General features: G+C 37.0%; 1 protein-coding gene and 2 non-coding genes across 6 annotated transcripts; all 3 read right to left on the bottom strand.

Moving 5' to 3' along the window:
• Positions 1-964: 964 nt before the first annotated feature.
• Positions 965-22,614, bottom strand: SYP81 (syntaxin of plants 81). 4 transcript variants are annotated; one of them, XR_016059449.1, is made up of 8 exons: positions 22,526-22,614; positions 22,345-22,436; positions 11,532-11,615; positions 11,088-11,192; positions 8,781-8,930; positions 5,374-5,582; positions 5,125-5,256; positions 965-1,309 (listed from the first exon to the last, which is right to left on the bottom strand). XR_016059449.1 is itself a non-coding variant. In XM_011629795.3 (8 exons), the coding sequence occupies exons 2-8, from the start codon at positions 22,420-22,422 to the stop codon at positions 1,166-1,168; spliced, it is 933 nt and encodes a 310-aa protein (XP_011628097.1). In that variant the 5' UTR covers positions 22,423-22,436; positions 22,526-22,614; the 3' UTR covers positions 965-1,165. The 4 variants fall into 4 exon arrangements, 2 of the variants coding, with proteins under 2 accessions (XP_011628097.1, XP_088728373.1); XM_011629795.3 differs by having other exon boundaries at positions 5,374-5,613; XR_016059450.1 differs by lacking the exon at positions 965-1,309 and adding an exon at positions 3,061-3,427.
• LOC148781179 (small nucleolar RNA U19) lies at positions 13,884-13,976 on the bottom strand. The gene has a single exon (XR_016060056.1). It is a non-coding gene; the product is annotated as a small nucleolar RNA U19 (small nucleolar RNA).
• LOC148781178 (small nucleolar RNA U19) lies at positions 18,842-18,934 on the bottom strand. Its single transcript, XR_016060057.1, has one exon. It is a non-coding gene; the product is annotated as a small nucleolar RNA U19 (small nucleolar RNA).
• Positions 22,615-24,095: the final 1,481 nt, after the last annotated feature.

Here is a 24,095-nt window from a genome sequence, read left to right as displayed (position 1 = left end):
ATGAAAATCTTGAAAATGGCCGGCGTAGATAATATGTTGTAAAACACACTATTTCTGATACTTAAAATCTTTTTATTTTTCATAGTTATACATCTCGATATCAAGATGATCAATCAAAAGGTTTTTCAACATTAAAACTACCTTTTCCGATGGATTGTTTAAGGGCATCTGTAGTTCTACATTATTAGGTTGCATCTTTATATAAACTTTTTCCTTATTTATATATTATAAAAAGATGTGTACTCCCCCTATTTTGGTATTTGGCTCAAAATATTCACATCAATCTCCACGCAGAAACTAAAATCCTGCATCCAGGGCGCATCTAAGCTACGTAAATAGGCAGTATCCATGGAAATGCGCATCAAAAGACCCATTTCCATGGAACCAAACGGGTCCTCAGAGAGATCGTTAGAATAGGTAAGCCAAAGAGAATGATTCTTTGGGCTATGCAATCTCCAATTCAGGGTGTCAAGTTAGATTTCTGATAGTAGCTCAGTGGGTGATCCATGCCTTGCAGGTGTTGGTGGACTTGGTCAGGTATCATACTGGTTCTGCCTGGATTCAAGAACGCGTGGGGTTTCATCAGCTAATGAAGCTGAGATGCAACGATTCAGGACCGCGTGGGATCTCATCTGTTAATGAAGCCTAGATGCAATCTCTTTTGGACATCTCCGCTCTCAAGGTTGGTTATCATCAACAATGGTGTGAGATGTAACAGTGATTAAGCGTGACTCCTTGCATGTGATTAAATGGTGCAAAACAATAGGAAAGGTTTCATGGCATTTGAAGAGTTCATGGCTTCAAATACTGGATTTTTTTGTGAGAATCAATGCATTCTTTGGCATGTATTTCCATAAGCTCAATGAGGAGGCGGATGTATTGACTAAGCAGGGCGAAGGGAGGAGAGAGTTGTCGACGCTTTTCTAATTTATTTCTTGTCCTTCATTACTGCACTCTGTTCGGATTTTGATTCTACTAATATTTCATAGCTTTTTATTCCAATACACGAAAAACACACCGAAGGAAGGTTTGCTGCAATATAACTTATAATAGATGTCATTATAGGAAAGACCCGCCAGCTTGTGTAGATTCAACACCTTGTTTGAGGGAAAGGAATTTGATTTTTCTCTCACTATAAAATCTCTCTCTCTCTCTCTCTCTCTCTCTATTGGTACCAATCAAGAAATAGAAGGGCCAGAGGAAGGACAAGCAAAACGAGAAGAAGAAATGTTCTGCTACTGCTGTTCCTCTCTATGGCCTTTGATAACTCGGTGTTGCCCCTCTCCACATTATTTGTAGCTTCAACTGCCTAAGAACATTTAAAACAATATCAGTAAGTAAAGTGAAAAGTAACGATATGATCAAATTTAAGAGGGAAAAAAAATGTTAATAAATGGAAAAGAACACACTCTAATTTGGAAAAAAGAAGTGACATCTGCAAATGCAGATTATCAAATTTAGATATGTAAATCAATAGAAGAACAATTAATCTTTAATTAGCACAGAACTATGAGCTTCGCTTTCCTGAGCTCTCCCTTCGAAGAGGAATGCTACAACTGCTGAAACTGGTCCACTTTTAACTAGGTTGCGTGTTTTACCAGTTCTTACCTTAAACAACAGATGGTCACTCAATGCTATTAGATGGATGCATCAAGTTAATCTCCATTTGGAAATTGGTGGACATCATGGAGGGGATTCTTGAACTCTCCAATACTCCGGCACTTTCTGTTCACCATGTTCTCCAGTTTGTGAACTCAGAAAGTGCACGTCTTTTTGCTAAGAGCCCATGCTGGTCGAGAATCCGTTTCGTGCTGACCTAAACATGCATGTCTTGTTTCTTTGCACCTTGGGTACAATCGGCCATATACTCGGTAACTCTTATAACAAATTGTTATTGGAAAAGAGAGATAAAAGATGGAGAGGTATTAAACATCAATGACAACTAAAACTATTGGCTTAAAAGATGACAAGGGTAACGTTGCGGAACACATTGAACCATTTTACCCGAACCCAATACCAATATTCTTTCCTCCAATCAGGTACCCTCTAAACGTCCCTTGGTAGGAGAATATCCTAAATCTTTAGGTGAATATCCTAATTATTTAGGTCAGACTTCAAGAGTATTTATCTGAAAGAGAGATCATGTAAATACGATTAAGTTCTGCAATGCAATGTTACACCAGCATTGACACAGTATCAGTGTCTGATTATGTCGAGGCATTCTAGACATTGCCAGCACAGTGGCACGTTTATAACATAAAATAAGCATTAAATCAAGATATGTTTTATTAACTATATATTATATGAAACATTTTTTAAAGAAGTTCAATTAAAATAATTGTATTATATTACGTAATTTTTTATAAAGGTATATGCATATATTTTTTATGAACATATCATATGCCAATAAAGTGTGAACATAAAGTTCCTTAATAAATAATATATAATAAACCTTCCCATTTCTGCGTAACAGTATATTCAAACATAAAAGGTATAAATACAACAAAACATTGGGATATATAATAAAAGTACCAGCTTTTATAGGTTTATGACTATATTAATGATTAAAATTATATCTGAAATCAACAGCATGGTCAAGCATAGAAGTATTGAAGTGCCAAATGTGAGCTACATACCAACATGGCCAAATGAAATATTAGATAAAATAAAAAGAAAGGGCTATTAACCTCAAACAAACTCACCTTTGAAATACAGGACATTTTTCATGAAAATCCAAAAAGCTATTGTACTAATATCTATGTAATGTTTCAATTAACATGAAATGAAGAGCATTTGAGGAAACTGACAAAGGGCCAGAGGGGGGGCGGGAAGGGACTCGAATTTTTATTTTTACTTTTTTTTTGGGAAATGCTCAAAAGCCTACTCTAATTGGAACCCACTTTTAGCCTCCAAAAGCTTCATTCCTTATGCTAAACCTTGAATCACATCTAATCTTCAACCAAGATTTGTCGCCAAATGTCCTTCCAAACCTATGCCTTTGCCCCACCATCTTTGGCAAATGACAAAGCAATAAAAGGTAGCCATTGAAGGAAAAAAATATTAACAAAGCTAAGATCATTCAAATAAAATCTTGATAAAGTACAATTATCACCAATTAAAAACCCAAATGATTGAAAGTCAACCAACCGGATACTGGTCGATCAGTCTCTTATCTCAAATTGAAATATAAACAACAAAGAGCACACCCAACAATTTTCACTCCCATGACCATTGCATTGCCCCAAGGCCTATTTACATGTACACTAGACAACAGCAAGTCTTAATGATTGAATCTCCCCAATAGTTACAATTTTAATTTTAAGAGAGCTCTCTCCTGACATTGACATCTCTTCAGCTATGGTCTCCCTCCACTATGAGGTACCATCGTGTATGTTGTCCACGGATGACATAGTTTTGATCGATGAGACTAGAGGCAGCATCAACGCAAATTTAAAGGTTGGAGGGATAAGGTTTTGATGATGATGATGATGCATATTCTAAAAGTTTAATACACATATGATAAACATAAATTTTAAAGAAACATACTTCAGGTATTAAAGGCAGATACAGAACACTTTGATATATAATGGAATTTTAAAAGTGTTATAAAAATCTATCATAAATTATATCTTAGTATCAACATATGTCTTGCATTGTCGAAAGTGGTGAATCTTGGAAGCCAAACATGGTGAACCAAAAGACATGGGATGGTAAAATCAATGCTAAAAAATGCGGAGGCGGCTGCCTACGCGGGCCCCTCGTGACCGCTGGGGGGCGTGGGGGTATGGTATAATATAGATATAAGGGGCTGGAGTGAGGTACGTATACACATAAAAATAAAAGTGAAAAGTTAGAAAAAAGGAGGGTAAAGACCTATCAACTACCCTCTCCCTCTTGCTATAATATTTAACACTATCTAATATGTTAAATGTAATAGTAATGTAGTACTATAATATATTATTAATAATTTACTGATAATTTTAAGTAATAAATACACGTACAGCATCTGTTAGGAGGTGAGAGTTGGATCAAGTAGAAGGACTGAAAAGGGCAAGGGAGTAGGCCCAAAACAACATGGTTGGAAGTAGTCCGAAAAGATATGGGGACTTATGGCCTCACTAAGGATATGGCATTTAATAAAGCAGAAAGGAGAACTATGATTCATGTAGTTAACCCCAATTAATTGGGAAAGGGCTAAAATGATGATGATGAAGATGATGATGAAAAATATATATACCTTATAATGTAAGAAAGAAGGGAGAGGGCCAAGGTGCGAATCTTGGCCAAGGCACCTATGCTTAGGGTTCCAGCCTCGAGCACGCCTAGGCATTTTAAAGGGCCGATCTTTCGAAAATTGGGTAAAACTGATATAAACTACCATAATTTGCATCATTAAATGTCAAGGTTGCATTCTTATAGTGTTTGACCAATATTGAACGAGCCGTTTTTCCTCATTAAGACCCAATGCTGCTATGTCAAGTGAAAATCCAGGAAAATTGTAACTTTTTTGTAGTTAACATCCAAATAAGCTAAACTAACTCTATGGTACAATGCAACAAAACCAATGCAAAAAAAAACCATCCCATTTTACAATCATCAAAGTCCTTCATTTCGATGAAAATAATCTTTTTGACATTTTAGAAAGGAAATGTATCCAATAAGACCATACTTTTGGTATAAGGAAATCAAATCATTTTCGACAATTAGATGTTAAATCAAGTGGGTAGGGGTGTCATCAACTGGGCACAAATTCCAAAATATAACTTCTCAAATTATATGATACACTTTAAGTTGTTGGAGTTCCCATCTCATGGCTAAGAGTAATTGTGCCCTCCTTGTACCAAAAGCGAATAGTCTTATGACATACAATCCCTTTTGGAAATGTAGCATGTTGATCATAATATTTGAAGCATTTTGTTCACTGTTCAGAAACCATATTATAATGTCAAGTATTTTGGTATGCAGCAATCAATTGGGTCCTTATACCCAAAAACATTATATTGCTCTTTCTGAAGAAACAGATGTATATTGAAGAACATCAGCCACTCACACAAATGCATTGTCAACAAGGTAATGACATTATAAAAACATTAAGAGAACTGGTAAACAATGTGAAAAGATAACCTGTTCATATAGATGTTCTATCTGTTGGGCTTGTTGGAGAACATGCGTAGACATCAGGTGATTCAGAGCTGACATTTCAACCATCTTAGTCTCAGTTTCTTGAACTGCATCTAATAAAGAGGACAACTCTACCTGCAAAGGCACCAAGACATAAAGACACATCTTTAATTCCCTATAGCTAAAAAAAAATACAGGCATGACAGAAAGTTGAACCACCCATAATATTCCCCTAAAAAGAGGACAAATTACTTGAAGTGTCTGTGTCTCATCATCCAAAATTTGCTGCTTGATCCTAAGAGGTTCAGGTTGAAGTTCTTTCTCCTCCAGCTCAGAGACTTCTGGTCTGAAGCTGTGTGAAAGATTTGAATCAGGGACCTTATTTCGAAGTCGTCTGGGCATTGCTCTGTTAACAGCATCTTGGAATCGGATGGCTCTTAATTGGTCAAACTGAGCAGTCACTGCATGGAGACGTTCACTTAAAATCAAAACCTACATTTCAATAGAGATAGATTAGGTCGCATGAAGCTTTACAAACAATCTTCAAAACGCCTTAACACTGTTTCATGTAACGATGTACACTAGTTTTCCTATTGTCATGATTTTATGAGGACTTATTGCAATCAAACGCGTTCTTTCTTCAATAATCTAGTAAGCACATCAAACGCTTGGGCATTAGTTTTCCTAGTCACGATTTTATGAGGACTTATTGCAATCAAACGCTTTCCTTTTTCTTTTTCTTTTTCTTTTTTTTCAATAATCTAGTAAGCACATCAATCAAGCTTCAGAAATATTCAATCCTAAAGAAATCAAACAGGAATACTACAGATCATGAATGAGAAAGGATTATCAAGAATTCATAATTTTCCACACCGAAGCAACAATTCATAATTGTGCTTGGAAACAGAGGAATGCTAATTCAGGAAAATCTTTCTTGAACTATGCTTAGCAATTTCCCGGTAGCAAGGAATCTGATGCCTAACACAATAGAAGATATCCAAATTCCGAGTGTAAGTCTTCTATGGAAGATACGTTTTCTTTCACCATAGTTCGCCTCCAAACAATACCCTCTTGTTTTTTAGAAATGAACAGGTAACAAACTATAGAAGGATGTGCATTCTATTTGCATTTTCACAGTTCATTCTAAATATACGCACCCAGCAGTACTGGACTCCCAATCTTGATCATAAAAAATTTCCCATGTAATATGTTAATTTCTCAAATGGTTGTTAAAATGCAGATGCTGACGCACCCTTGAGGCACCCTTTGAAGCTTCAAAGCCTCCTGAGAGGACAATATGTTCTTTTATTAATTCCTCATTTCCTGAGAGGCTGAAAAACTCTTCAGTTTTGATGACAAACATAACTACTAAGGCATGCCCAGGAGGCATATTCTCAGAAATTACCCCTGAACACATTGGGCAAATCAATCATCATGGAACCTGGAATCAAAATTTTCTCAGCCAGCCTTGGGGATCTGGGTTTTCTTTCCCCTTTTCTTTTGGTTTTTTTCTTTTTGTTTGTTTTTTTTGGGTGCCGAGGGGTGCGGGGTGGTTATTACCGGTCAAAGAATTACTCAACACATATACAGAGTACTGTTGTTACATTGTGATTGTCTAGGTTTAAAATTAGGCCCTGCCTCTAAATGAGCCCCTAGCCAACTTAAGTACACACTAAATTTAAAATATGGTCCATAGGAGACACATATCGAGCTCAGACTTCCTTACATACCCAAAGATGGTGGCACTAATCAACTAGATTACAAATCAGAAAATAAATTTGCTGACATTTATGAAGCATTAAACGATTTGAAGAGACTCATTTCATGTCGATGTGAGCGTCAAATGATCCAACTAATTTTTTTTTAATCTAGAAAAAGAAATAAAAATTTGGTATTTCCCTGGGCTCTAGTAACAGTCCAAAATGAGTTGTTCACAGTCTTTAGAATTTGAAAGAGTGCCGCCTTGACTGCAAAGGTGTAGGCCTCATGATTGATGTGCCCCAAAGGCAACAGTACATGGCGAAGTGGGTGTGCGAATAAGAAGACGAAGAGGAAGAGGGGTGGGGCACTGAGGGAAAGAAGGGGCATGTGTAGGGAGGAGGAGAAGGAGGCCTTTATGTATTAATATATATGAGGGTGGCAACAAGGGAAAAAGAAGGACAGGAAGAGAAGAGGGGATGTGAAGCAGAAGGAGAAGGAAAAGAGTGTAGGATGAAGAAGCGGAAGAGGGGTGGTAGTGTGTAAGTAGTAGGAGGAGGAGGAAGAGCAGTAGAGAAGAAGAAGCAAGAGGAGGAGGAGGAGGAGGAAGAAGGGAAGGAAGAGGAGAAGGCGAAGGAGAAGCAAGGGAGGAGGAAAAGACTAAGAAGGCTACAGGGAAGTAGAAGCAGGAGAAGGAGAAGAAGCGGCAGCAGGAGGAAAATAACGAAGAGCAAGGAGAAGGGGAAGTAGAAGCAGGAGAAGGAGGTCGAAGAAGATGAGGAAACAGAAGCAATAGAGAAAACAAGAGATAAATAGCAAAGATAATTAAATTATAGGAGCAAGAGAATAAGTTAAACTGCATGAGGGAACAATAAGTGAATTCCATCCAAACATTTGCCTACACATGAAAAGCATGTGAAAGATAATTAAATTATCTTTGATAGATACAAGTACATGGTCTAAGAAGGGTGAGGACCTTAAATTTTCCCTTAACCCCTCATAAGCCTGGGTAAAGGAGATGGATTGTGTTAGGTAGGCAAGCTAATGTAAAACTCTGCCAAAACTTTCCATGAATCCTGAATATACGTTATCCGCACATATTAGGAGGTGCGAGTTGATTCAAGTGGAAGGCTCAAAAAGGACAAGGGATAAGCCCAAAAGGACATGGTTGAAAGTAGTCAGAAAAGATATGGGGACTTATGGCATCACTGAGGATATGGCCTTGGATAGAGTAGGATGGCAGATTAGGATTTTCAAGTAGCCGACCCCAAATAGTTGGGAAAGGGTTCTGATGATGAGACATGAGTACAACAATATCAAAACTAGGGTTAAGGGAAAGCACGATCTTCAATTAGACAGCGTTAACCCTTAAAAAGGATAACTAGTTTGGTCAACTTCCTGATTACCCTTACCCAAAAAGAAACTCAAGGACAAGAAGTTTGGGACTGGACCATCACATTAATTTCACCAATCCTGACTAGCCAAATGATATCAAGGACTCCCCAAAAGACATCCTTATAGCCACCTCTTGGGAAAACCATTTAGTATCCCCATGCCTTAGAAGCTCAAGACTAAATGCACATTCTAGGGTTAACATGCACAGGCATACACACAGACAGGCACATACTGAAAATGGCAGACTCATTTTCAACATTCTTTATTATGCATTTTCTTTAAAAAAATATTCTGTTCACCTAGACAAGATCTAGGTATATGAAAATTTTAGGTCCAACAAACCCCAACTTTTCAAAGTCGCTTACGCTACAATATAAGCCCATTAACTTATACAACATTTTTCCATATGTGTGTGTGTGCGTGTCGCAGCTCATTTTGAAGTAGGTCAATAATCATAATAGTAATTCATTTCTGATAAAAGAAAAGCATTTGTTCCATCAAAAAAAATCCCTAGAACAAGAATAACCCAAGAAGACAAACAATAGGAGAAAAGAGAAAAGTCATACCACGCCATGCCTATGAGCTATAATGTCTGCATGAGAGTTATCTTCTTGTATACTCAGCCATTTTCTTGATTTGACTTTATTATTTTCATTGTAGATGCTATTTCGGAGGCAATCAATCTGATCTTTGCATGTCTTTATAAATACACTAACCTGCAGAAAGTGGACTGGATAGATCAGATAGGGCGTTTGCAAGAACCGTACTAATAGAAAGGTTAAACATTCATCCATCAACAATTAAAACTAATAATAAGCTTATCATAAGACTATGACAAGAAAATAGTACTGTTGTTTTGCAAAATGAGCAAGCTAAGATCCTTTTCATTACCCTGAAATATTTGTTATACTAACCAAAGGTTAAAGAAGTAAGACAGAATAGAAAATTCATTAAGCAGAATGGACATCTCATATTGATGTGAACAGAAATCACATGATTAACTACAGAGTATCCCCTTCTCTATTAATACCATGATATAGCATTCAACAAAACAACACAAGGCTTCTGGATTTTGAATGTCCTCAAGAAGCAGCTCCAAATGCTAAGCATCTCACTCAGGATGAACAATTCAACAGTCCTCACCAATAGCGCAATTCTACTAATACCTAGAGGGGGAGATGGTAACTATTAGTCAATGCAACATGAAATTCCAAAATAGATCATTGTGCCTTCCAAAGAATCCACTGAGAGTAACAGTTGACAACATCAATAGCTCTGAGTTCCAAAAAGCCACTGTAGTGCTCCCTCAATACTCATATATTGAATCGTCATGTAAAATTCTATGTACCACTGTAGTGCTTCATCAATACTCATCTATTGAATCGTCATGTAAAATCCTATGCACCTGACTCCGCACTAATATCCTCCAATTTCTAAGACTTTCACCTCAGTGCTCCCCCATCATGTTTCCAAATTAAAGCTGATTTTCAAAGACCTGTGTCTTCCCCGTTTTGATCAAACTAAAAAACCATGACAAACAAGACTTGTATTTCATTTCAAGCCACTCTACAGACATGGCAAATCTCCCTTGCATGTGTTGATATAGGTAAATGCTGAATATCTGAGAGAACTCCCCCCAAAAAGGAATAAGGAACTACAGATGGTATGGAGATGATTACGTGATAGGTCTGTGCACTTGATTGATGACGTGAGTCCAATTCTATTTATTTTTTCAATAAGGTCATTCTAATTGTTGAAAATGAGAGTGCTAGGGCCTAGATTTTGTGTTGCATTTGTGTGTAGGAACTATGATCTAAAATCATGAAAAGACCATAAGCTTAAAAGCTCCACACTCTTTCTCATTGTGTTATAAGGGCAACAGGCAAAGATATCCATCACCATCTAACATCAAAAAAGATGGAATTAATTATACCCAAAATGACACTAAAGAAAAATGTGCTGTAATAGTTCTACAACTTTATATGCAGAATTTAAGTGCATGAGTTAGCTTGAGGAACCAGTCCCTCTTTTTATGGATAAGTTAGCAACTTCGCATGAGGATTCAGATGCCTACCCATCCACTAATGAAAAAAAATAACCTGTCCTAAAACAGAGGCCAAAGTACACCTCCACATCAGAGATACACTTGCCATGACATGCATGTGATGCCATTGCCATCTCACTGAAACAACATGCATATGTTGATGCGAATTCAAGATCAACAGAAATCAATGAAAGAGCTAAAAATGGGATTAATAATTGAGGGTGGAAGCCTCGGAGCCAAGCTTCATAACTTCCTCTGGTTAAACCAGGAAATCCCAAACAAATAATACGAAACTCTAACTCAAAACCCTACACAAAACCCATATTTATTGACTAGACTCACCTTAAACACCCTTAAACCTACTTTTAATTGAAGATTCCCAATGAAATTATAAGACGAAATGATTTGGATTCCCAAAAAAGAAAATAGCGACCCCCTAACATAAATAATTAAAATCTTAAACCCTAAAAAAGGAAACCAAAATTTAAACCCTGAAAAATCCAAAAATACATCACCATAGTATTTGAAAAATAATCAAAAATCCAAATCTTATCCTGGACCATATGGTCACCAGATCACAGGGAATAATAACTGTTTAAGAGAAAAGAAGACGATAAAGACAAACATAACTCTGTGTCTCTATTCATAAAAGACATTCCAGAAAGATCCACACTCCAATTCGCAATAATAAACAAGTGCATCCAGTGAAAAAGAGGTACACAGTAAACAAGACATTGTCTCTTAAGACAGCAAATTGAAAGATTCAGGGCTTAATAATATATAGATAAGGATGCTCTAGCAAGTTCATCAGATATATCAGCAAACTCACTTCATGCTCGATGCTATCCCGTTCTTGTTCAATTGTTCGATGCAGATCAACATAGTCCTTCCGATGCTTGACAATGAAACGTTCAAGTTCTGCAATGCTTTCAAGCTATGCAAATATAAAAATAAAAATAGAAATAGTGCATCTTGTAGAGCATTTTTTGACCGTCAATTTTTTAAGTTATTCAAGTTTTCATATATCTGCTCGATCTACACTATTTTTGAAGCTTTAAATTTTATAATTAAATATGAAAATATATTTTAAGGCTAGTCAAAGATTTCCCGTATTGAAATCGCATTTCTCGACACTATTTGAAGATGGGCTCTAATCCGATTGTTAAGAGCCTCGGCTCTATACAAACCGCACCCCTTAAGTATTAATAGTATTCAGTATATGGATAGAAATTATAACAACAGAACTTGAACAAGATAATAATGCGCAACATACTGTTTTGAGAGCTGCTTTAATAAAAGGCGACTTTTCACAAGGCCTCGGCAGTATTAAGGATGCTGATATGGCGGCCATCTGGGACTGCAAGAATGTAGCTTATCAATAAAAGAAAAACCAAACACACACACACACACACACAGTAAAAAGATATTGTCAGCCAGAATGTATACAGAACACTAAATGCCCAATAGTCCATATTCAATCTGGGCCACCTGGATGACCGCAGTAGCATGTTGGTGTTTGAATTTTTTCTTTTCCTCACAAGTAGGATTGACCTGAAATCTTGAGCATATGGACCTTACTTGGGAGCAACTAAATAATAATTTGCAATATAAAAAATGCCCAAAAAACACTCACACCTTATCAGGAATGTTGCAGGGCTATAGGCACGCCCACTTGCGATACACACACGGATTTCACGTCAATGTTCTTGTAATATATATATATATATACTAAAATCCAAACACTAAACAGCAACCATGACTATCTGATCAGCCTAGATTGGATCTGGTTCACGGATTCTATATGAGATTCTACACTACTATGGGAGCATTTTCTCCATTCAATCCCTACACCAAACTATTCAAGGATTACATGAGTACCCAATTTTGGGGATGTAACCTCATTAACCTCGAGACAAACCTCAAAAATTTATTAAAAAAAATGAAAAATTAAAAAATGAGAAGATCTTCATATGGGCCAGAAAGAATAATGCTTGAAGACCGAAGTGTGACCATCCAATTTTAGGACAGTCAGATCTAGCTGTTTAAGAACTCACAATCCAAATTTCTTACTTTCCGAATAATCATCTAGTGATTCTTAGGCAGAACTCAACATTTCAGATGGAAGTAAGTGCATAGTATATGCCATTCCACCCCCTCCCCAAACAATTCAGGCTTGCTTTAATCCAAAACGCACACCAAAATTAGTTTTCACGCCTGTCTGAGCCGAATGCTATCTAGGGTTTACACCAGATCTGGTTATTCTTGAAGCAAAGTGCCATAAACAAAATAGAAGAGGACCAAGTCACCTGTAAAAAGAAAAATGAGTAAAAAACCAGCTCAGATAGAGAGAGAGAAAGATGTAAGAGGCTGCTTCGGGGACATAAGATGGATCAAAGGTCCCCCTCAAAAAGGCCTCTCATGACGCCTCCTAATTGACTAGATAATATCTATAGAGATGACCGTTATCTGGCTACTCATGAGGTCATGAACCTAGGAGAAGAGGAAGAAGAACAAAGAGAACGCAAGACAAGAAATTGCCACAATGTAAAACTAGGGCTTGGAGGAGGATATCAGGGTATAGATAATAGGGCACCAAAGATCTTGGGCATGCCATCACTCTCCCTTCCCTGGCTACTCATGAGGCCACAGGAAGAAGTAAAGAAGTTCAAGGAAAACAAAGAATAAAGAAGAAATTGCTACAATGTAAAAATTAGAGATTGTAGTAGGACATCGAGATTTAGCTAATGGTACATTTGGAAATGACCTCACAGCTCTCTTTCTGCTTCTCCCATAGATGGTATCAAAGTATCTATAACATCCGCGGAAATCTATTTCTACCATATATGCATTTGTTTCATGGTAATACAATGACAGCTCCATCGAAAAACTATGTTAAGGGACATTGTATCACCACAAATTTTGCAAACACTCTTTCACCTCAAAACTCTTCTCAAAAAGAAAAAATTAAATTTGTGCTCTAGAGAAGGTCCAAAATGAGTCGTGCTCCAACAATGAATGTGCTCCATTCGGTAGACATAAAGATCTTGGCATTTAAGAACTCAAAATTATCATTGACAAAAAGATCTAGGCATTTAAGAACTAAGACATGAAGTATCAAACCAATATCATCTAAGGAAACATTACTAGTAATGGAGGGGATTTTACAGAGGGTATGGTTAGACGAAATACAAGAGAAAATAAATGAATGCATTGTTTTCAAATTATGATCCCCTAGCCCTCTGACACATCTCCTATTACCCTTAACGTCAAAATTATAATATAAAGTGTAAAGTTGTACAAATAACATAACTCTCTAGAAAGAAAAAACCAAAAAATTGCTAAATATTTATATTGTCCGAATAAATCTAAGGAAGAAGCTGTTCAATTTTGCTCCCTCCCCTCAAACAATTCGGGCTTGCTTCAATTCAAAAGCAAACAAAAATTAATTTGTGCCCCTGTCTGAGCCGAATGCTATTTAGGGATTCCACCACATCCGGTTATTCTTGAGGCAAAGTCCTATAAACAAATAATAGAGTGCCAAACCACCTGTAAAATGAAAAACAAGTTAAAAACCACACGACATATATGTGTGTGTGTGTGTATATATGGAGAGAGACAGAGAGAGAGATGCAAGAGGCTGCTTGGGGAACAGAAGATGGATCAAAGGTCCCCTCAAAAAGGCCTCTAATCAAAATATATGCCTCCTAATTGGCCAGATAATATCCATACAAATAACCATTATCTGGCTACTCATGAGGCCGTGAAACGAGAAGAGGAAGAATGAAAAGATGGTAAAGGAGAGCAAGAGAAAAGGAACAAAAATTGCTACAATGTAAAATGGGGGTTTAGAGGAGGATATCAAGGTTTAGATCATAGTTGTTGGGATTGGGAGCGGGAACGGTATCGGGATCGGGAGCGAGGGATCATGAAATGCTAGAAGATCCCTATGGTTGGGAACGCCGTCTGTACAATGCACATGTTAGGAATCGAGATTCCCAAATGTTAGGGATTGAGATTCCAAACCTTTCGGGGATCTTGATCCCAACTTTTTGGGGATCTCGTTACCACCCTTAAAGTGTATAATAACCTAGGATTATGTATACCCTTTAGAGTAGGGATCTCGTTATTGCTAGCAAGCAAGCAATAGTTGTGTTGCTAGTTGGCTCCAAAAAGAAAATTATCAGTTTGGTTATTGTTTTGGTCTTTAAGGTTGGGATCGAGATCCCTCGCAGCAGGAATAGGGATCTATATCAGTGGAGGTCGAGATTTAAAAATCCAGATCCCTGAGAGATCCATTCTGAGAGTAACAAAATCGAGATCCTAGAAGGGGATCGCCTACCAAAATAGGAGATCCCGATAACTATGATTTAGATAATGGTACACCCACGATTTTGGCCATGGCCTCACTGCTCTCTTTCCTGGCTACTCATGACACCACGAAGAAGAGGAAGAAGAGAAAAAGAAGGTTAAGGGAAATAAATAAAAATGAATTAATCGCTATAATGTAAAATTAGGGCTTGTAGAAGGATATCAGGGTTTAGATAATGGCGCACCCATGGTTTTCGCCATGGTCTCACTACTCTCTTTCTGTTGCTCCCATGGATGGATGCTATTTAAGTATCTAGGGTTAAAGTCTGGAGAAATCTATTTCGACCATATATGCACTTGTTACATGGTAATATAGTGGCATCACTCCATTGAAAAACTATGTTAAGGGTACTGTTATCACCCCAAATTTTACACACACTGTCACCTCAAAGATCAATCTCAAAAAGAAAAAAATTGAAGTTGTGCTCTAGAAAAGGTTCAACATGAATCATGTTCCAACAATGAATGTGTGTTGTCCATTTGATGGACATAAAGGTCTTGGCCTTCAAGAACCCAAAACATTTTTTTTTTTTTCTAAAATTGTGCATCTAATGACGATAAGGTTGAACTTAGACATGAAGTATCAAGCCATATCATCTAAGGAAACATTACTAATACTGGATGGGCTTTGATGTTGGGTATGGTTGGATGAAATACAAGAGAACATAAATGAATGTGTTGTTCTCAAACTATATTCCCTAAGCCCTTTGACACAGCTCCTATTGAACTTGCTTTTCGCCTCCACATTATAATATAAAGTTTATAAGTTGCACAAAAGCACATAATTCTTTAGAAAGAAAAGACTAGCGGGTTGCTAATAAAGATACATAGTTCCTCAGAATGGGAAATGATTTTCAGATGACGCTCTCAATGTAATCAACATCTATTGTGTCTAAGCCCTCTAGGATCTGTTAATTATTATAAAAAGGTTTGTTTCTTTGCTGATCCATTTGATGACAGTCATACTGCCTTCCTTAATCACTAATGAGATTCAATATATATAAATAAATATATAATATAAATATATGTATATGCATTTATTTCTTTACAAGGGATATAAAAGAGTGGTAACCATTTATATTAAAGTAAATCTAAGGAAAATGCTGTCAAATTTCTCTCCTTCCCCTGAAACAATTTGGGCTTGCTTCAATCCAAAAGCACTCAAAAATTAAAATCGTGCCACTGTCAGAGCAGAATGCCATCCAAGTTTTCCACCACATCCAGTTCTTCCTGAACAAAGCCCCATAAAATGAAAAACGAGTTAAAAACCACCTCTGAGAGAGAGAGAGAAGGAAGAGAAGAAGGACTTGGGGGGGAGGGGGAGGGGGAGGAGGAGGAGATATGTAGGAGGCTCCTTAGGGGACAGAAGATAGATCAAAGGTCCCCTCAAAAAGGCTTCTCAACAAAATTTATGCCTCCTAATTGGCCAGAAAATATCCATACAAATGACCACTATCTGGCTACTCATGAGGCCATGAAACAAAAAGTAGAGAAAGAACAAAAAGAAGGTAATGGAGAAAAGGGAAAAGGACAAGAAACTCCTAATATAAAATTAGGGTTTGAAGGAGGATATCAGGGTTTAGATAATTGTCCACCCTGGAGTTTGGCCATTGCCTTGCCGCTCTCTTTCCTAGCAACTCATGAGGCCACAAAGAAGTGAAGAAGAAGAAAGAGAAGGTCAAGGAAAACAAAGAAAAAAGACGGTATTACTATAATGTAAACTTAGCGTTTATAGGAGGATATTAAGGTTTAGATAATGCTGCACCCAGGATTTTGGCCATGGCCTCACTACTCTCTGTTTACCATTCCCATGGATGGATGTTAAGTATCTGGGGTTAAGGTCACAAAATCTATTTCTACCATATATGAAATTGTTTCATGGTATGACATCACCCCATCAAAAAACTATCTCAAGAGTATTTGTATCACCCCAAATTTTGCGCGCTTCCACCTAAAAGATCAATATCCAAACGAAAAAAATGAATAAGTGCCCTAGAAAAGGTCCAAAATGAGTCATGCTCAAACAATGACTGCATCTTGTCCATTAGGTTGACATAAAGATCTTGGACTTTAAGAACTCAAAAAAAATATTCTTTTCTAAAGTTGATAATCTGACGACAATAACTGCTGAACTCAGACATGAAGTATCAAACATATCATCTTAGGAAACATTACTAGTACTAGACGGGCTTTGATGTTTGGAATGGTTCGATGAAACAGAAGAGAACATAAATGAATGTGTTGCCCGCAAACTATGAACCACAAGCCCTTTGACACTACTACTATTGAAATTGCCTTTTTGCCTCAACATTATGTATTACGTAAAGTGTACAAGTCGTACAAAAGCACATAATTCTGCCTCCAAAGGGAAATGATTATAATTCATAAGTTGTACAAAAGCACATAATTCTCCCTCCGAAGGGGAAATGATTTTCAGACAATTCTCTCATATGTAATCAAGCTCTAAGCTCTCTAGGATATGCTAATTATAATAAAAATGTTAGCTTCATTCCTGATCTATTTGATGAAATTCAAACTGCCTTCATCAATCACAAATGATTTCATTTTTTGAAAAGAAAAGTAAAAGCGAAGTTGTAAACGCTTATATTGCCCGAATAAATCTAAGAAGAAGCTGGTAAATTTCGCTCCCTCCTCTCAAACAATTTGGGCTTGCTTCAATCCAAAAGCACAAAAAAATTAATTTGCGCCTCTGTCTGAGCCGAATGACATCTTGCGGTTTCCACCACATCCGGTTATTCTTGAGGCAAAGTCCCTTAAACAAAAATAAAAGAGGGCCAAGCCACCTGTAAAATGAGAAACGAGTTAAAAACCACCAGACAGAGAGAGAGATGTCATAGGCTGCTTGAGGGGACAAATGATGGATCAAAGGTCCCCTAAAAAAGGCCTCACATCAAAATTTATGCCTCCTAATTGGCCAGATAATATCCATATAAATGACCATTATTTGGCCTCTCATGAGGCCACAAAACCAGAAGAAGAGGAAAAAGAACAAAAAGAAGGTAAAGGTGAACAAGAGAAAAGGACAAAAAATTGCTATAATGTGGAGGAGGACATCAGGGTTTTGATAATGATGCACCCAGGATTTCAGCCATGGCCTCAATGCTCTCTTTCCTAGCAACTCATGAGACCACGAAGAAGAGGAAGATGAAGAAAAATAAGGTCGAAGGAAAACAAAGAAAAAATAGCTAACTTCTATAATGTAAAACAACAATTGGGTTTTTTAGGAGGATATCAAGGTTTAGATGATGGTGCATCCATGGTATTGGCAACGGTCTCAATACTGTCTTTCTACCACGCTACCATGGAGGGATGCCATTTTAATCTCATGGATTAAGGTCGCAGAAATCTATTTTCCATAAATGCACGACATCACTCCATCGAAAAACTACGTTAAGCATATTTACATCACCCTAAATTTTGCACACACTCTTTCCTCTCATTGATCAATCTCAAAAAGAAAAAAATTTAACCGGTGCCCTAGAAAAGGTCGAAACCAATATCCTCTAACAATGAATGCATGTTGTCCATATGGCGGACATAAAGATATCGCACTTTAAGAATTCAAACAAAAAAAATATATATATATATATATATATATTGCCTTAAATTGTTCATCTTATGATGATAAAGGCTAAACTTAAACATGAGGTATTAAACAATATCATCTTAGATAACATTACTAGTACTAGAGGGGCATTGATTTTGGGAATGGTTAGATCAAATACAAGATAAAAAAGTACATAGTTCCTCTGAAGGGGAAATGATTGTCAAATAATTCTCTCATGTGTAATCAACCTCTTCTATGTCTAAGCTCTCTAGGATCACTTAATTACGATCAAAGTTTTACCTATTCGCTGATCCATTTGATGAAATTCATACTGCCTTCCTCAATCACTAATGATTATTGTTTTTGTTTTACTTTTTTGAAAAGAAAAGTAAAAGCAAAGTTGTAAATGTCCAAATAAATCCAAGGAAGAAGCTGTGAAATTTCACTCCCTCCCCTCGAACAATTCAGGCTTCCTTCAGTCCAAAAGCACACAAAAATTAATTTGCGCCCCTGTCTGAGCCAAATGCTATCTAGGGTTTCCACCACATCTGGTTATTCTTGAGGCAAAGTCATAAACAAAAATAAAAGAGGGCCAAGTCACCCGTGAAATGAAAAACAAGTTAAAACCATCTGAGAGAGAAAGAAAGTGATGTAAGAGGCTGCTTGGGGAACATAAGATGGATCAAAGGTCCCCTCAAAAGGGCCTCTCATCAAAATTTAGGCCTCCTAATTGGCCAGATAATATCCATACAAATAACCATTATCTGGCTACTCATGAGGCCACGAGACTAGAAGAAGAGAAAGAAGAATGAAAAGAAGGCAAAGGAGAGTAAGAGAAAAGGAGAAGACATTGCTATAATGTAAAACAGGAATTTATACGAGGATTTCAGGTTTTAGATAGTGGTGCACCCACAATTTTGGCCATGGCCTCACAGCTCTCTTTCCTGGCAACTCATGAGGCCACGAAGAAGAGGAAGAAGAGAAACAGAAGATCAAGGGAAACAAAGAAAAAAGAAGAATTGCTATAATGTAAAATTAGGATTTGTAGAAAGATATCAAGGTTTAGATAATGGTGCACCCATGGTTTTGGCCATGGCTTCACTGCTCACTTTCTGTTGCTCCCATGGATGGATGCTAAGTATCTAGGGTTAAGGTCTGGATAAATCTATTTCTACCATATATGCAATTGTTTCAGGGTAATATAATGGCATCACTCCATCGAAAAACAATGTTAAGGGTATTTTTACCAACCCAAAATTTGCGCACACACTATTACCTAAAAGAACAATCTCAAAAAGGAAAATTTTGATTTTGTGCCTCATAAAAGGTCCAAAATGAGTCATGCCCCAACAATGAATGTGTGTTATACATTTGGTGGACTTGAAGACTTGGCCTTTGAGAACTCAAAAAATAAATACATTATATAGATATATATTTTTCCTAAAATTGTTTATCGGATGACGATAAAGACTGAACTTGGACATGCAGCATCAAACCATAACATCTTAGGAAACGTTATTAGTACTAGAGGAGCTTTGATGTTGAGTATGGTTAGATGAAATACAAGAGAACATAAACGAATGTGCTGTCCTCAACCTGCAATCCCTTAACCTTTTGACACAGCTCCTATTGAAACTGCCTATTGCCTCAACATTATAATATGACGTGTATAAGCACATAATTTTCTAGAAAGAAAAAAGTTGAAAATTGCAATTAAAAAATACATATTTCCTGAAAAGGGAATGATTTACAGTAAATTCTCGCCTATGCAATCAACCTCGACCATGTCTAAGCTCTCTCTAGGATATGTTAATTTCCATATAAAGGTTTTCTTCTTTGCTGATCCCTTCAATGACATTAATACTGCCTTCCTCAATCACTAATGATTGTATAATATTCAATTTGGGTCCTTGCGCTCATTGGCCGGACATATCAAAAGATAAATATAAACATTGCCATCAGTCAAATCCAAAATTGTCTACTTAAACATCACGACACAAAATTCCATCCATACCCCAACTTATTGCCATTGAGGCTATCAAAGGGCACTCTCAGGCTCTCAGTTAGCTGTTCCACCAGCACATAGTATAATGTACATGATTTTTTTCTTTCTCAGCACCTCCCTAAATGATGTGTGAGCGTAGGACAATTACAAAGGAAACTAAGGACAAATCTAATGCTACGGATAGGTGGGACAATAAGCGGATAATGCACTATTTGCAAAAGAGGATATGCATGTAAGCATGTCCATATATATCTGCTATTAGTAATTTTGCAAGATCAAAAACACATGATCAGTGTACCCTCTAATACAATATAATAAAGACAAAAGAAACACAAATATGGTACATTGTACAGCTGAGCAACTAAACAAAGAGTCATCGAATCATTCAAGCTGGGATTATCTGCTACAAGGCTAGCATAAGAATCAATCCAAGTAAGACCTTCTATTAGAAAATGGATAAGAGGCTCCTAGAGAAGAAAATGCAATAAGTAGAATGAGATGAGAGGTTGAAGAGCTTTCCAGAGGATATACTGAGCAATATATGTGTATTAGCAAAGCTAAAAATCGCCTCTAGGATATGATGATGAAGAAACTTCAGTAGAAACTTACATTTTACGTTGTAGAAAAGTAAATTCCTGTCTCAAGGAGGCAGGTTGACCCTCATTAGAGGCACACTTAACAATATCCCAGTCTATCACATGACCCCTTTCAGATTCCGACTGGTGTTGTACAACTACGCTCAAGAGAAATGGGAGGCATTTCCTTTCAAGAGGTAGCAGCATGATCCAAGGTGTAAGACAATAAACTAGTAAGATAGGAAGACTCAAGTAACCCTAACTTCCAGGGAGGTGTACAGAGTGAGCCCCCATGGATGCATAACAAGCCCTTTAGGCATTAGCCAAATGGCATTCAGATTAGGCAAAGAGGAAGGGCCTCTGTTGCCCAGACAGTTCAAGGGAAACCATGGTCAAGACACCATAGTCGGAATTGAATAACTGGGTAGGCAGAACAAAATATGTAAGGCACGGAGAGAGATCTGCTCTAAGGGAGTAAAGTGTAACATGGTGACAAGCATTAGGACGGAGGACAGTGATTAAGTTATTTTTGGCATGGCCTCATGCTAGTTCGAATTGGAATTTCTTATTGAGCATGTTTTAGGTGTGTTGGTTGATTGCAGAGTTGATGGCTGCCCTCTTGGGTCAATAGGGAAACACCAAGCTGCCTGAGAGGGGAGCCCACTTTGGAAGATGTGCCTTGTGGTATTCTGTTAAGGCAATTGACATTGGAAATATAACAAGAAACTCAACAGATTTTACATCTATGTAATGGCAAGCTTTTGGCCTAAAGGAATTCCTAACATATAGACAGTGGTGAAGGGATCATAGCACCAAAAGGATTTCTAAAGCTCTATATGACAAAATTTACCTTGGGAACCCAAGCCCAAAGGCAAGGCAAGTATGGTTAAAAATAGCCAGGGGAAAATCCTCTCTTTTGTCAAGCTGAGTGATTACCTGTGACAGAACTGAGGCTGAAGCAATATCCCCGTGATGGGTCAAGGCTTCTTCTTGAGCACTAAGCAGATTAGGGTACTGATAGCTCTTGAACATGTCATGAAATGTTAACAATAACTAAAAAAAATGACGTGCAACATTTGGGCAAAATTACCAGGAACTTCTCTAATGGGCCTTGGGCCTTGAACCATGGTTCAGCTAATAATACCAGTGATACAATAGAAATAGAAGTCAGAACTCAGAAGCATTTCTCTTTTAAGGTGATCACTTTCTACCATATTCTGATAATCAATTAAATTCACTCATAAGTTACGCAAAAACTAGAATAACGTATTTTTACAGTTCCCAACTGTAAAGAAGTTTATAGCATTTGACCTAAGCACACACTCATGTAAGTTTCAGACCATGAGCAGAATGAAGAAGAATGTCACAGTGGCAAGATGAAAATGCAGAAGAGGTAACAGAGTGATCAATCATAAAATTTTATTAGGGCAGCTCAATGAAAGCATGATTGGATTCAATAAATGAGATGGTATTTAACATCGATTGTCTAATAACTTATCAGCAAAAAGCACTAAATACAAACATAAGCGGCATCCAAAATTATTAACAAATGCTGGTTATAGGGATTAACCTCATTGTATCCCAGAGACAATGCGACATCATGTACGGTCTCCTTGTAAACTCTAGTGCGATCCTTGATTTTGGCCATAGCTTTATCACAACCTATAAAAAATATCACAAATATGCATAAGATACACACGACAATATTCATTCAACTGATTGAAATTGCAGAGACAATAACGCCATTATACCTGTGCTCCACAGGCACCGAAACTACCCTAAACGATGTCAAATGAAGTTGAATCATGAATTTGCCAAGAAACAATCTTAAACAGAATCCAATTGCTAGCTACTGAGCATAAAAATAGAGCCCAATCTTTCTCTGCAGTTCTAGGTTACCGCTGTTTCCTGCAAACAAAGATAGCAAATAAATATTAGAACTTTGTGAATGAGAAAATCTCAATAAAGTTTTACCCACATTCTTCGCTGTTAAATGTCATTGCATCCCGAATAAACAAGATTTTCTTCTCTGATCAAAACATGGAACTACTTTATCAAAGAACTAAAACATCATATCGAACAAACTTCACACTATTGATATCTAATCCAAATGATCTGACCACAAAAAAAAAAATGTGCCCTAAAAATTCAAATCATCAATCCCCAGCCCTAGTGTGGTAAGAGAAGGAAGACAAACAGGACCAAATGCAACCCCACAAAAATAGTGTGGCGTTTGATAACCAGTCTCCCTGGGAATCATCCCTGCTATTGAATCTAGGATAGGGTAAAAGCTGGAAACCCTGTTTGATAAATTGTGGTGGTGGTAATTTCACCTGTTGACAATGGGAAAGCTGGAAACTGCCTGTAATATTGTTAATTATGCATAAATGATGGGAAAGCTGGAAACTGCCCGTAATATTATTAATTATGTATTTCATTTATATGAAGTGCGAAATGCAGTTTTCTAATAAAATATTGTAATTAAATAACATTCCTTCCATTCATCCAATATAATACCAAACATATAAATAGATTCAAAGAATACTTTTGTGCTTGGAGATTTCATAAAAGAAATAAGTGCATCTACTTGTGAAAATGGCTTCTTCAACACAAATATATAGGATATTAAAAGAGGAAATGAGATTACGAAATAAAAATAAAATGATATGAATATAGCATTAGGATTTAGGAGCCCACGCCATTTTTTTCATTCCTAAATACTATGTTGGCTCCCTTACCCATGACCAAAGAAGGAATACTAACAAACTTATTCTTCATAAACTGAATGCAACAGAGCATTTCAACCCATAGTATTGTTGCAACATACCACTGATTTATAACATGGAAAAAATGACATAATTCAATAAACAACCATATGCTGGAGTTCAAATGACATAATTCGAATAAGTCTAGCCATACTATTAGATACACTCGAAGCTTCTAAGCTCTAATGGATCAAATGAACATAAGTCAAGAAACTACTATATGTTGGCTGAACTCCTGGCAAACAATGGCCTTTCAAGTTGATTTGAAGCAAGCTTTCTAGCAATTTCAGCAATTCAAACAAAATAATAATCCAGACATCATAAAAGATATCAAATGACAGTATGGATGCATCCAAGTGGTGATGAACACACAAACATGCAATACAGGAACATTCTCTAAACTTTTTTGGAGAGGGGGGTTGTTCAAAGTGAGAGAGATGCTCCATTAGTGAACAAGAAGAGAGGCCGTCAGAATGCGTTCTTTACCTCTTAACATTTTCTCTCCTTTTTTTTTGACAACCTTACGAAGAGTAAAACAATCTCTAAGCTTTCAACT

The sequence above is a fragment of the Amborella trichopoda genome, chromosome 7 (genome assembly GCF_054954075.1).
Source record: "Amborella trichopoda isolate Santa Cruz 75 chromosome 7, AtrichopodaSantaCruz75HAP2 v2.0, whole genome shotgun sequence".
NCBI classification, from domain to species: Eukaryota; Viridiplantae; Streptophyta; class Magnoliopsida; order Amborellales; family Amborellaceae; genus Amborella; species Amborella trichopoda.
Note: the sequence above shows the minus strand (reverse complement) of the source record. Positions and strands in the feature narration are given on the sequence as shown.

Bases quoted from the DNA above. Each gene is read 5' to 3' on its own strand.
- SYP81 (XM_011629795.3), bottom strand. From the start codon at position 22,422: ATGGCCAAAATCAAGGATCGCACTAGAGTTTACAAGGAGACCGTACAT. The intron at 8,931-11,087 runs GTGAGTTTGCTG...CACTTTCTGCAG, and splicing joins GGGATAGCATCGAGCATGAA to GTTAGTGTATTTATAAAGAC. The intron at 5,614-8,780 runs GTATGACTTTTC...ATTGAAATGTAG, and splicing joins TAGCTCATAGGCATGGCGTG to GTTTTGATTTTAAGTGAACG.